The sequence below is a fragment of the Anolis sagrei genome, chromosome 5 (genome assembly GCF_037176765.1).
Source record: "Anolis sagrei isolate rAnoSag1 chromosome 5, rAnoSag1.mat, whole genome shotgun sequence".
NCBI lineage: Eukaryota > Metazoa > Chordata > Lepidosauria > Squamata > Dactyloidae > Anolis > Anolis sagrei.
Genome location: NC_090025.1, coordinates 13,659,701 through 13,672,958, shown reverse-complemented (window position 1 = coordinate 13,672,958; position 13,258 = coordinate 13,659,701). Strand labels below are relative to the sequence as shown.

At 44.4% G+C, this 13,258-nt stretch overlaps 1 protein-coding gene across 2 annotated transcripts in view; it reads left to right on the top strand.

The window, feature by feature from the left end:
- The window catches only part of CCDC158 (coiled-coil domain containing 158), a 64,195-nt gene that overhangs the window by 40,786 nt on the left and 10,151 nt on the right, over nucleotides 1-13,258 (top strand). For both annotated transcript variants that reach the window (XM_060779373.2, XM_060779372.2), the window contains exons 14-20: nucleotides 306-418; nucleotides 3,031-3,189; nucleotides 4,250-4,342; nucleotides 4,908-5,030; nucleotides 7,573-7,736; nucleotides 9,487-9,540; nucleotides 9,755-9,814. In XM_060779373.2, the coding sequence (XP_060635356.2) occupies nucleotides 306-418; nucleotides 3,031-3,189; nucleotides 4,250-4,342; nucleotides 4,908-5,030; nucleotides 7,573-7,736; nucleotides 9,487-9,540; nucleotides 9,755-9,814 (766 nt within the window). The remainder of the gene's footprint in view (nucleotides 1-305; nucleotides 419-3,030; nucleotides 3,190-4,249; nucleotides 4,343-4,907; nucleotides 5,031-7,572; nucleotides 7,737-9,486; nucleotides 9,541-9,754; nucleotides 9,815-13,258) is intronic.

Sequence of the window (13,258 nt, the reverse complement as noted above, 5' to 3'; positions counted from 1 at the left end):
GGCCTCATGTAAGCCGCCCTGAGTCCCCGTTGGGGGAGATGATGGCAGGGTATAAATAAAGTTTATTATTATTAATTATTAATTATTAATTATTATTATATTTTAAATACAAGGTTAGAGTAATTTCAGAGAGTTTGGCTGCAAGTACTTATTCCACACTACTAGAAGAATCTTATTTTGGCCAGAACTAGAAGCCTGAGGGCATTGTCTGTACTAAAACATGGTGTTATACCTGCAGAGTTTCTTAAACACAGTTGCCAGAGGAAAGCTGACACTAACATGACTGTAATTACTCTCTTTTACAGCCATGAAAGTCGCAATGGGGATGCAAAAGCAAATCACAGCCAAGCGAGGTCAGATAGAAGCTTTGCAGAGCAAGATTAAGTTCTTGGAGGAAGCAATGACTACAGCAACTAAGGTTAAAACTGCTAAAACATTTATTTTATCTGTCCTAATTCTGTAGTGGCAAAATCATCCCACAAAAACCCATTGTAAATCTATCTCAATATATGTTGTTAGTAGTCTACACTTTTATTGAAAAACAACACATTTATTCAGCTCACTTTAATTGTTAGAGTAGGTCATGAACCACCTATTCACAATTTTTTTCTGAATTAAGTACAGGTTGAGTACAGATTATCTGGAAGTCTGAAATCCTCCAAAACCAAATCCTCCAAATTGAAATCCTCCAAAACCAAATCCTCTAAATTGTTCACATGAATGGCTCATATAATTACAAATTTGCCTTCCAATCGGTCAGTGTAAACAAACTTGGTTTTTTCACAATTATTTACAATCTTGTGGTTAAAAAACATTTTCAGACTACATATAATGACCTCATCACACTAGAATCAAAGAGTTGGAAGAGACCTCATGGGACATCCAGTCCAACCCCCTGCCAAGAAGCAGGAATATTGCATTCAAATCACCCCTGACAAATGGCCATCCAGCCTCTGTTTAAAAGCTTGCAAAAAAGGAGCCTCCACCACACTCCGGGCAGAGAGTTCCACTGCTGAACAGCTCTCACAGTCAGGAAGTTCTTCCTCATGTTCAGATGGAATCTCCTCTCTTGTAGTTTGAAGCCATTGTTCCGCGTCCTAGTCTCCAGGGAAGCAGAAAACAAGCTTGCTCTCTCCTCCCTGTGATTTCCTCTCACATATTTATACATGGCTATCGTGTCTCCTCTCAGCCTTCTCTTCTTCAGGCTAAACATGCCCAGCTCTTTAAGCCGCTCTTCATAGGGCTTGTTCTCCAGACCCTTGATCATTTTAGTTGCCCTCCTCTGGACACATTCCAGCTTGTCAATATCAGAGAATGGATCCACTTTAAATTTGGTTTCTGCCTCCTGCAGAATTCTGTGGTTTGTAGTTTAGTGAGGTTGTTAAAGGCTCCTCCCTAAGCTACAAACCCCAAAATTATGCAGGAAGCAGCAACCAGATGTAAAACAGATTCATTCTCTAGTGTGTAAGAAACAGGAATGAATTTCCTTTTTAATCATGGGTCTCATCTCCAAGATATCTCATGTGTATGCAAATTTTCTGAAGTCCAAAACACTTCTGGTCCCAAGCATTTTGGATAAGAGATACTCAACCTGCATGTAGTTTTCATTTAGGGTAGACACTTATATTTATTAAATGAGCTCTTGTGTTATTTTCTCTTCCAAAGTGGCAAATCTGAGCATTGCTGAAGAGAATGGTTTAATTAAGATGTAACACAAAATCAATACAGCTTTAGGGAGAATTTAGGGGCTTTTATTTCTGCTTTTGGTTACCCTCAAGTGATGGTGTCCTCCAAAGGTAGCCAGTACTACAGCACTATGCTACACCACACTGGCACTTTTGGAAATAACTAAAAACTTGGTTCTTTCAACAGGCCTTTGGTAACGCTTAAGAGCAGCCAGATTTAGACAGAGAAGGCTAAATTGATTGCATGGGTTTTTAATCAATGACTTTTGCTATATTTTGTTTTTGTGAATTTTATGTCTGGTTTTAAATATGTTACTTTATTTTTAATGTTGATATACTGTATTTTGGGAGTGGTGACGGCCGACAGGGAGCTCTGGCGTGGACTGGTCCATGAGGTCACGAAGAGTCGGAGACGACTGAACGAATGAACAACAACAACATACTGTATTTTATATGTGGTGTGGCACCATGTATGCTATTGTAAGCTGCTCCGAGTCCCTCTGGGGAGATAGGGCAGAATATAAATGAAGTATTATTATTATTATTTGAAACACAACAAGATGAGTCCACAGCAAACAAGATCATTCTGCTGGCTGTTGTATTGGATCACACATTGGACACTTCCCAAGTGTCTAGGACTGTGATGTATCGGCGAATAATGTGTGCAGATCCCAGTAAGGTGGCCTTTTGCAGCTGGCAGATGGTAATTTTGTCAGCGCTGATTGTGTTTGAGTGCAGGCCAAGGTCTTTAGGCACTGCACCCAGTGTGCCGATCACCACTGAGACCACTTTGACTGGCTTGTGCCAGAGTCTTTGCAGTTCGATTTTTAAATCCTCATATTGCGTCAGCTTTTCCAGTTGTTTCTCTTCAATCCTGCTGTCACCTGGGATTGCATCACCGGCAATCCGTAGAGGTTGTTGTTATTCTAATGAGTCTTTACCAGTTTTAAGATTTGTTTTAATGAAACATAGTTTCAAAGTATATTCTTTGGACTTATGAGAAGAAAGATGAAGCAAGTTATAGTAGAGCAAGTTATCAATATTATGATCATCTTTACAAGAAAATCAGTGAGTTCCAAAATCATCTACCATATTATATTTCCTTAGGTATTTTTTAAATGTAGTACTGAGTATGGACCAGTTGTCATGCCCAGTTATAATACTGAATCTACCAGTCACAATTCATTTATGCCATCAACCATAAAAGTGAGGGTCATGGTGTCACAGTTGTTTGGCATTTCATCAAATTATCGTCTTATGTTGAGATTTTGAAATTCAAATTTAAGAATTAAAGTTCTTGAAAGATTCAATGTCGGATTTATTTTAGTCTTTTCATTCAATTTAGGAGAAGCATTACCTGAAAGAGGAAAGAAATAAGCTGAGCCAGGAACTGACCTGTATGGCAGCTTCAAACATCAAAATGGCAGAAGAGCTGGACATTCTAAAGTCGCAGGATAAGCGCTTGAAAGAAAAACTTGCTACCATGGAATCTGCACTGGATAAGGTCTGTGTTTCCTCTGTTAACTTCCACAATTGGCTCTACTATTAAACCAAGGGATATTTAAGAAGCACATAGATTGCAAAATGAGCAAGACTGGGGTGCAAAAGGCCTCCCTTTTGCACCCATCAGCAGTCTCCCTTTTGCTCCCCAGTCTTGCTCATTTTGCAATCTTCCCTAGGCAGTAGCTCTGCTGCTAGCCCCGAAGAGGAAGGAGAGCAGGAAGGCAGGCAGGCAACCGTATTGGGAGGTCCCAAAACTCCCTCAGTTCCTCTACCCTCGGCAGAATCTTGACTGATTGGAAGTGGGAGAGGGGAGAGGGAGAAGCAGGGCATGCCTGTTGGGTAATGTAGTCTTCTCTCTTTTTCTCCAAGACAGCTCCTGTCCCTTCAGGAGGCTGCCCCCTGCTCAGATTCAGTGGGTCCTAAAGGAGGGAGAGTGGAGGAGGAGGAGGAATATTATTATTATTATTATTATTATTATTATTATTATTTTATTCTATTCTATTATAGTTATTACATTTATTATTCTACCCTCATTGTTATTATTAAATTTATTATTTTACTCTATTATGTTTATTACTTATTAAATTTATTATTTTATTCTATTGTTATTACATTTATTATTTTTCTCTTATTTATTATTATTGGAAGGATGCATACTGGTAAGCACATTTACACTGAAGAAGGTTAGAATAATGATTTCATCAGAGTTGGACAATCTTAAATTACAGGTTTATGTAAACATTCAAAAACATTTAACCTACTGATACCTCAATTAATGTAATTTTATTGGTATCTATTTTTATTTTGGAAATTTACCAGTAGCTGCTGTATTTCCCACCCTCGGCTTATACTCGAGTCAATCAGTTTTCCCAGTTTCTTGTGGTAAAACTAGGTGCCTCGGCTTATATTCGGGTCAGCTTATACTCGAGTACATATGGTAATGAACAGATCTTACGTGTCTCAAAACATTTCTATCAAGCTATCATATTATTGACACAGGATACTAACGACAATCCTTAGGTCAAAATCCCGTCACAATCCTTTAACATTGTCCCCTACAGGCCTCTATGCAGTTTGCAGAATGTCAATGCATCATGCAACAGCAGGAACAGGAAGCTATGCGCTTCAAGCTTCAGCATACTTTGGATGTAAAAGTACGTCTTCTGCTTCACTGGTGTTCTGGAAGCATGTCCATTTTAAAATATATATATATTTCAATAAATTTTATTTTCAAAAACTGGCATTTTCCTATTTCAGAATATTCTTGTGTTAACCCTCTATAGACTTTGTTCCCAAATATATCAAAGATCCCTGGGATAGATTACACCATGTCTCAACCCCCTATATCTAAGGCTAGATCTACATTGCCATATAATGCAGTTTGGAACTATATTATAAGGTCATTGGAAACCCAAATAATGCAGTTCAACTTAGGTACTTTTACTTCCAGTTTCTTGCCAGTGAGAATAGTGCCTCGTGAAAAATGTACAGTACTGTTCTTCCCTGTAACTACATTTCCTTTATTTATGCATGGATTCAACCATCTGAGCTTGTTGCAGGATCCATACATGTGCTGCAGTTTCTATTAAGCAGGCTGCAATTAATACTGGGCAACCTTTTTAAAATTAGAAAGTTAGCTTTCACAAAGAAGTTCCTCATCCTTTGCTTTCTGTGGTGAATTCTTTTATATGATATACTCATAAGGTCTCTCTTTCACAGGAGTTGCAGGGGCCAGGTTATATACTGGGTTCCTCATCAGCAAAGCAGCGACATTGCACTTTGCCACACTCCCACCCGTCCAGCGCCCCCACATCCCAAGGCTTTGCAGACCACGTCTCACTGGTAAATATTCTCTAACACAGGCATGGGCAAACCAGCCTTCCAGGTGTTTTGGACGTCAGCTCCCATAATTCCTAACAGCCTACCAGAATGCCTGCTATGGCATGACAGTATCACTGTAAAGCTGCTGTCATGTTCATCTCACAGAGGTGGAAATGGACATAATTCTATTTTAATATTTATATGTTGTTGGTCTTACTTTGGTTTTTATGTCGAGAGTCTCTTTGAGTCTTCTTTAAGAAAGAAAAAGCAGGGTATAAAATAATAATAATAATAATAATAATAGTAATAATAATAATAATAGCAACAACAACAGTAATAATAATACAATTCGGCCACCTCTCTGTGATGTTTTCTGCTGCTCTGACGCTGGGACTCAACAAAAAAAACTCCTGCTTTGTAACATATTTCCTATGAAGCGTGTGAGGTGGTAATCATTTTGAGATGTTATACATTTTTCTTAGGATGAGAAAATGATGATTTACAGCAGTGGTTCTCAACCTGGGGTCCCCAGATGTTTTTGGCCTTCAACTCCCAGAAATCCTAACAGCTGGTAAACTGGCTGGGGTTTCTGGGAGTTGTAGGCCAAAAACATCTGGGGACCCAAGGTTGAGAACCACTGATTACAGTATCATAAATTGATGACGGATCTGCGAAGACAGCTCCTGTAATCTGCTGTCTTTCAAAACCATCTTCTATGTGCCGAGTCAGGTTCAGCCCTTGGGCGCTTGCTCCATCAATGTTTAACGTTTACACAAATGATCAGCCACTGCCAGAAGTGACAGAAAGTTTCATCTATGATTGTGCCATGACCACTCGAGCAGGGAGCTTTGAAATGGTTGAATGGAAGCTCTCCAAAGCTTTAGGTGCTCTTACTGCCTATTACAGGGAAAACAGCTGATTTCTAATCCATCTAAAACACAGACATGTGTTTTTCATCTTGAGAACAAACAAGCATCTCAAGGTCTGGGAAGGAATCCCGCTGGAGCATTGCAGCACACCAAAATACCTGGGAATCACTCTGGACTTATAAGAAGCACTGCTTGACTATCAAGCAAAAAGTGGGTGCTAGAAATAACATCATATGAAAGCTGACTGGCACAACCTGGGAATCACAACTGGACACAGTGAAGACATCTAACTTTGCACTTTGCTACTCAGCTGCTGAATATACATGCCCAGTATGGAATAAATCTCACCACATTAAAACAATGGCTGTGCCTCTTAATGAGACATGCCATATTATCACAGAATGTCTATACTCCACACTACTGGATAAATTATACTGTTTAGCCAGTATTGAACCATCTAATAGTACCAGGGAAGTTAGCAGCCAGCAATGAAAGGACCAAGGTATTTACATATCTGGCTCATCCTCTGTTCAGATATCAGCCAGCACGGCAACGCCTTAAAATTTTTTTTGTCGTGTCAGGAGTGACTTGAGAAACTGCAAGTCGCTTCTGGTGTGAGAGAATTGGCCGTCTGCAAGGATGTTGCCCAGAGGACGCCCGGATGATTTGATGTTTTTATCATCCTTGTGGGAGGCTTCTCTCATGTCCCCGCATGAGGAGCTGGAGCTGATAGAGGGAGCTCATCCGCCTCTCCCCGGGTTCAGACCTGCGACCTATCGGTCTTCAGTCCTGCCAACACAGGGGTTTAACCCACTGCGCCACGGAGGGCACGCCTTAAATCATGAAACAGCTTTCAACGATCTATAGAGATACTTGCAGGAATACCTCAGCAAGAGAGAGTCCAAGAGTGGCAGGCGAAAATCCGGAACCTCAATCAGTGGCTGATACCAGATGAGAAACTCCCCCCTGGACACATTGAAGTGACTTGGAAGGCGCGGAACAGACTGTGCTCTTGGACCACGAGATGTAGAGCTAACCTTAAGAAATGGGGCTTCAAAGTGGAGTCCACGACATGCAATTGTGGAGAAGGGCAAACCACAGGCCACTTACTACAATGCAGTCTGAGGCCTGTAACATGCACCTTCTTGCAGCGACATCAGAGGCACTTGAAGAGGCCAGCTTCTGGTCAAAGGACATTTAGCCTAATGCTAAGTTTTTAACTTCGTTTATAGTTTCAGTTTGCTTCTGACACGATAAATAAATACCTCTCTGTGATGAAGCCATCCCTAGCTATCGAAGGGCAAATACCACAATAGGAAACATTTTTGTTAGAGAAAGGTCAGTGGGAAGTATTTTAACTGATTGTGGCAACAACTCCAAAATATAGATTTTCATACTATGTACATTTATTTGTGAGTAATCATCTCTGAATTTCAGGGCCAACTTTAACAGTCATCTAAGGCTTCGTAAGCTGTAGTCTTTGTCCTATAACACAAATATATGTCCTTCCTTGCTCCTCACATACTATCTTGTTACTAAAACCCAGCTTGTTTGATCCGTTTTCTCCATTTCAGAAAATACAAAATAAAACAGGCCCTATTTTTAGTAGTTTTTCTCTTAAGAAAAATAAAAATTCACTTATTTGAGTGTATTTCATCCTACAAATAAATGATTCAATCTGTATTTCCAATTAGCTAGCATCCCAATCTGTTTTGACAACGGAAAATCCATTACGAGATTTAAAGCAAGTTCTTCAAGAATTGCGAAGCACGGTTGAAGAAATGCCCTCTGCAAATCTGCCTAGAAGAGAAAGTGACAGTGATACTGACTCCATTACAGAAGGCGCCATCAATATATTGTAAGGATGTTTTAAATAATAGGAACTAGCTGTCCCCTGCCACGCATTGCTGTGGCCCATTCTGTTGATCTGGGAAATAAAGTAATGAGAAAAAGTTGGTTTTTAATATATTTAATTTCTTTCTTCTTGTGGGTAAACAGTACTTCTTGCTGTTTCTTTGTCAGTGTTGATGTAGAGATTGTCTGGTTTGCCTACTCTGGAACATGCAACATATTATTGTCCTTCTTTAGGGGTGCCTTTCAAATCTAGGATACTATATCTGTGTGTCTGTGAATCATATCTATCTATATCTGTCTGTGGGTGGATGGCTCTTTATCAGGAGGGCTTTGATTACGTTTTCTTGCCCTGATGAAGGGAGTTGGATTGGATGGCCTTAAGTATTTTCTGATGGTCATGGGGATTCTGTGTGGGAAGTTTGCCCCAATTCTGTCGTTCATGGGGTTCAGAATGCTCTTTGATTGTAGGTGAACTGTGGGTGAACTATAAATCCCTGCAGCTACAACTCCCAAATGACAAAATCCTAAATTTTTGAGTGATGGTCAATCCTTGTGTTCTGAGAATTTTTGTTGCCAAATTTGGTGTGATTTCGTGCATTGGTTCTTTCGTTTTTAAGGTACTGCTTATGCACAGAGCATTTATATATAGATAGATGCATCTATGCATATGTATGGGTGGATGGCTCTTTGTCAGGAGGAGTGTGATTGCGTTATCTTGCCCTGGTGAAGGGAGTTGTAGTGGATGGGCTAAAGTTTTTTTCTGTTGGTCATGAGGGTTCTGTGTGGGAAGTTTGCCCCCATTATGTTGTTTGTAGGGGTCAGAATGCTCTTTGATTGTAGGTGAACAGTGAATTCCAGGGACTATAACTCCCAAATGTTAAGGTGTATTTCCCCCAAAGTCCATCTGTTTTCATATTCGTGCCAAGTGTGGTACAGATCCATCATTGCTGGAGTCCACAGTGCTCTCTGGATGTAGGAGTACTACAATTCCGAAACGAAAGGTCAATGCCCACCAAACCCTTCCAGTATTATCTGTTGGTCATGGGAGTTCAGTGTGCCAAGTGTGGTTCAAATGCGTAAATCCCAGAAATGAGGAGTACATTGTTATAAAAGTGAAAAAGCAGCGGGCAGGAGAAGCAGTTGGGAGAGCCCCACCTCCCACCGGGCAGGTTTGGAGGCCACCGAAGGCAAGAGAGGCATCGGGCCGTTTCGTATTTGTTTGTTTTTTTGCCCTCGGTGGCCCCCCGCAGCATCCATGCCCTCCCCGGCCGTTAGTGCTTACATCGGCCTGGTGGGCTTTCTCAGGCTTGGCTCGCAATCTCTCCTGGTCTTTTTCCGTCTGTGTATCTGAGGCAGCGGCGGGACTGATGGGGTAGAGGGAGGGAGGCAGGCAGCAGTGCACATGTGGAGGGCGACTTGAGCGCAGAGGAAGCTGGGAAATGGAGTCCTTCCTCCTCATTGTATTCCTCCCAAAGCCTCTGCGCATGCTCCGTGTTTTTCAGGTATTGTGAGTTTGTGTTGTTGCGTATTGGTGTTTTGAGGGTTGTTGGTCATACCTTGGGGGAAGAGGTATTAGCAGGCCAAATTTGGTGAGATTTTGTTCGGTGGTTTCTCCGTTTTTGAGCGCCTAAGGACGCCCTTAAGCTTTATATATATATAGATATACCTTCAGGGGAGAACAACAGAAATGTATTTATAGGTCTAAACATTGTAATGATTACCTCAAGTACAAATTTCATTTCCCCCCCATGCAGAGACGTTTCAAACAGAGAATGCATTGGCAGAAGAATACGTGAACTCTACAGCAGGTAAGACACCTCAGCTGCAGTGCTACAGATCCTTTGAAGATCCAAAGTACTGTGGGGCAGATAGGAAAAAGAGCAACGAGATGAATTTTTCACATTTATAGTATACATTGAACAATTCTTATTTCGAATTCCAGAATATTCGAAAATTGTCCACATGGGTGGCTGAGATAGTGATATCTTGGTCATTGTAATAATTGCCTTTCTCTCAATGCAGGGAAGCTGCTGTCAGAGACATACCCACAGATGTTACCAGGGGGCAAGATGCTTTCAGCAGGTAAGAAACAATGTTTTTGGGGTGTTGTGTGATCTTTATGGCTGTGTTCTAGCAGCATTTTCTCCTGACGTTTTGCCTGACTTTTGTTGCTGGCATCTTCAGGGGATCCGATTGTTGTAAATGTCTTTTATCTGAAGCTCCTGGCATTACACATTTCCCTCCCATTATTTAGAGGCTTGTTTGTTCACAAAGAGTAAATACTTTGAGCCAGCAGGAGCAACAGTGGCTTTCCTTATCTTGCTTGAAGTTTAAGATTTTAGGAATTATTTATTTTATTTATTTTTTGCATTTATTTTTTGCATTTATTGACCGCCCCTCTCAGCCCGGGGGCGACTCGGGGCGGTGAACAACAACAAAAAAGAACGGTGTACAATAAATCAAGACAACACAAACCAGACAATACACACATAACAAACACTTATCCTAAAAATCCGCTACGTCAAGTCCTGGGGTCATAGCCAAAAAATCATAGTCCTAGTCCGTTCCAGTGTCGTTCAGGATACATTCAGTTGAAGGCCTGCTCGAAGAGCCAGGTCTTCAGGGCCCTACGAAAGGCCATCAAGGAGGGCGCCTGTCTCACTTCAACAGGGAGGGTGTTCCACAGCCGGGGGGCCACCACCGAGAAGGCCCGCTCCCTCGTCCCCGCCAGACGTGCCTGTGAGGCCGGCGGGACCGAGAGAAGGGCCTCCCCGGATGATCTCAAGGCCCTCGTGGGCTCATAGGCCGAGATGCGGTCTGCCAGGTATTTTGGGCCGGAACCGTTTAGGGCTTTGTAGGATAACACCAGCACCTTAAATTGGGCCCGGTAGCGAATCGGCAGCCAGTGGAGCTGGGACAGCAGGGGCGTTGTATGCTCTCTGCGTCCTGCTCCCGTTAACAACATGGCTGCCGCGCGTTGGACTAGCTGAAGCTTCCGGGCCGTCTTCAAGGGCAGCCCCACGTAGAGAGCGTTGCAGTAGTCGAGGCGGGATGTGACCAAAGCATGTACCACCGTGGCCAAGTCAGACTTCCCAAGATACGGGCGCAGCTGGCGCACGAGCCTAAGCTGTGCAAATGCTCCCCTGGTCACCGCTGAAACCTGAGGCTCCAGGCTCAGCGATGAGTCCAGGGTCACACCCAAGCTGCGAACCTGCGCCTTCAAGGGGAGTGCGACCCCGTCCAGCACAGGCTGTAACCCTATACCCTGTTCGGCCTTGCGACTGACCAGGAGTACCTCTGTCTTGTCTGGATTTAATTTCAGTTTGTTCGCCCTCATCCAGACCATTACAGCGGCCAGGCACCGGTTCAGGACTTCGACGGCCTCCTTAGTAGCAGGTGGGAAGGAGTGACAGAGTTGGACATCATCTGCGTACAGGTGACACCGCACCCCGAAACTCCGGATGATCTCACCCAGCGGCTTCATGTAGATGTTAAACAGCAAGGGGGACAAGATGGAACCCTGAGGAACGCCACAGATCAACGGCTGTGGCGCTGAACAGGAGTCCCCCAGCAACACCTTCTGAGTACGACCCTCCAGAAATGACTGGAGCCACTGCAAAGCAGTGCCCCCGAGACCCATCCCCGCAAGGCGCCTCAGAAGAATACCGTGGTCGACGGTATCGAAGGCCGCTGAGAGGTCCAGGAGCACCAACAGGGACACACTCCCCCTGTCTAGCTCCCGGCGCAGATCATCCACTAAGGCGACCAAGACCGTCTCGGTACCATGTCCCGGTCTGAAACCAGACTGTGCCGGATCCAGATTATCCGTGTCTCTCAAGAATACCTGGAGTTGTGAGGCCACCACGCTTTCCATGACTTTGCCCAAGAAGGGAAGATTGGAAACAGGCCGAAAGTTGTCCAATTTAGTGGGGTCGAGTGATGGTTTCTTCAACAGCGGCTTTACAACAGCCTGTTTGAGGCTCGCTGGAATCTTGCCTTCCCGAAGGGAGGCATTAACCACCACCGTTACCCACTCGGCCAATCCCCCTCTGGCCTCCTTCAGAAGCCAGGATGGGCAGGGGTCTAGGATGGACGTGGTGGGTCTCATTCCTCCAAGTATCTTGTCCACATCCTCGGGCTTCACAAACTGAAAAGAATCCAACGAAATCGGACAAGCAGGTGCTTGTGTCACATCCACAGAGACTGCATCTAATGTGGCGTCCAGCCCAGCGCGGATCAGAGCGACTTTGTCTGCAAAGAACCGAGCAAATGCTTCACAGCGCGCTGCCGAGTTGTCAGGGCTCCCACCTGAAGTAGGGGGAGTTAAAAGACCTCTGACAACCCGAAACAACTCCGCCGGACGGTTTTTTGCAGACGCAATAGTGGCCGCAAAGAAAGTTTTCTTTGCGGCTTTTATTGCCGCGGCATATGCCCTTAAAAAGGACACAAACCGTGTTCGGTTTGACTCGCTTGGGTCTGAGCGCCACACGCTCTCTAGAACCCTCTTCTTTCGCTTCATCGCTGCCAGCTCCTCAGTAAACCAAGGGGCTGGTTTAGCTCGGTTACTCGAGAGGGGACGTTCCGGAGCGATCTTGTCAATAGCCCTGGTCATCTCCCCATTCCAGAGAGCGACCAAGGCCTCGACATGATCACCTACCGCGGTGGCGGGAAACTCCCCAAGAGCCGTCAGGAATCCGCTCGGATCCATTAGCCTCCTGGGGCGGACCATCCTAATGGGTCCTCCACCCTTGCGGAGGTTAGGGGGCGCAGTGAGCCTAAATCTAATCAGGAAGTGGTCGGACCATGGCAACGGAGAGATGGACAACTCCTCCACACCGCCACCCTGCTCCCATCCCTGACAGAAAACCAAATCCAATGTGTGTCCAGCACAGTGGGTGGGGCCAGTTATTCGTTGGGACAGCCCCATGGTTGCCATGGCGGACATGAAGTCCTGAGCCGCACCTGAGAGGGTTGCCTCGGCGTGGATGTTGAAGTCCCCCAGCACAAGAAGCCGTTGGGACTCCACCGCCAGGCTCGAGACCACCCCCGCTAGCTCAGGTAGGGAGACTGTAGTGCAGCGAGGTGGACGGTACACTAGCAGAATCCCTATTCTGTCCCGGTCACCCACCCTCAGGTGGACGCATTCAAAATTTGTGGTCTGCGGGATGGGGCTCCTGGTTAGATGGATGGAATCTCTATAGACCACTGCGACACCGCCTCCCCGTCCTCCGGCTCTTGGTTGGTGTTGCACGGAGAAACCTGGAGGACAGAGCTGGGAGAGGTTTACGCCCCCCGCTTCATCCAGCCAGGTCTCCGTGATGCACGCCAGATCTGCCCGCTCCTCCAGGATTAAGTCCTGGATCCAAGATGTCTTACCGTTGACAGAAGGGCAACTTTATCTTCCCAAAGTCTTCTGTCTGTCTGTCTGTCTGTCTTGACACAGACTAAATAAATTCTAGAGTTACTGGGTCATGAACCAATAGTTGCAAGTATCAGTTGCACTTCTAAGTAAACCTAGAAGCCTAT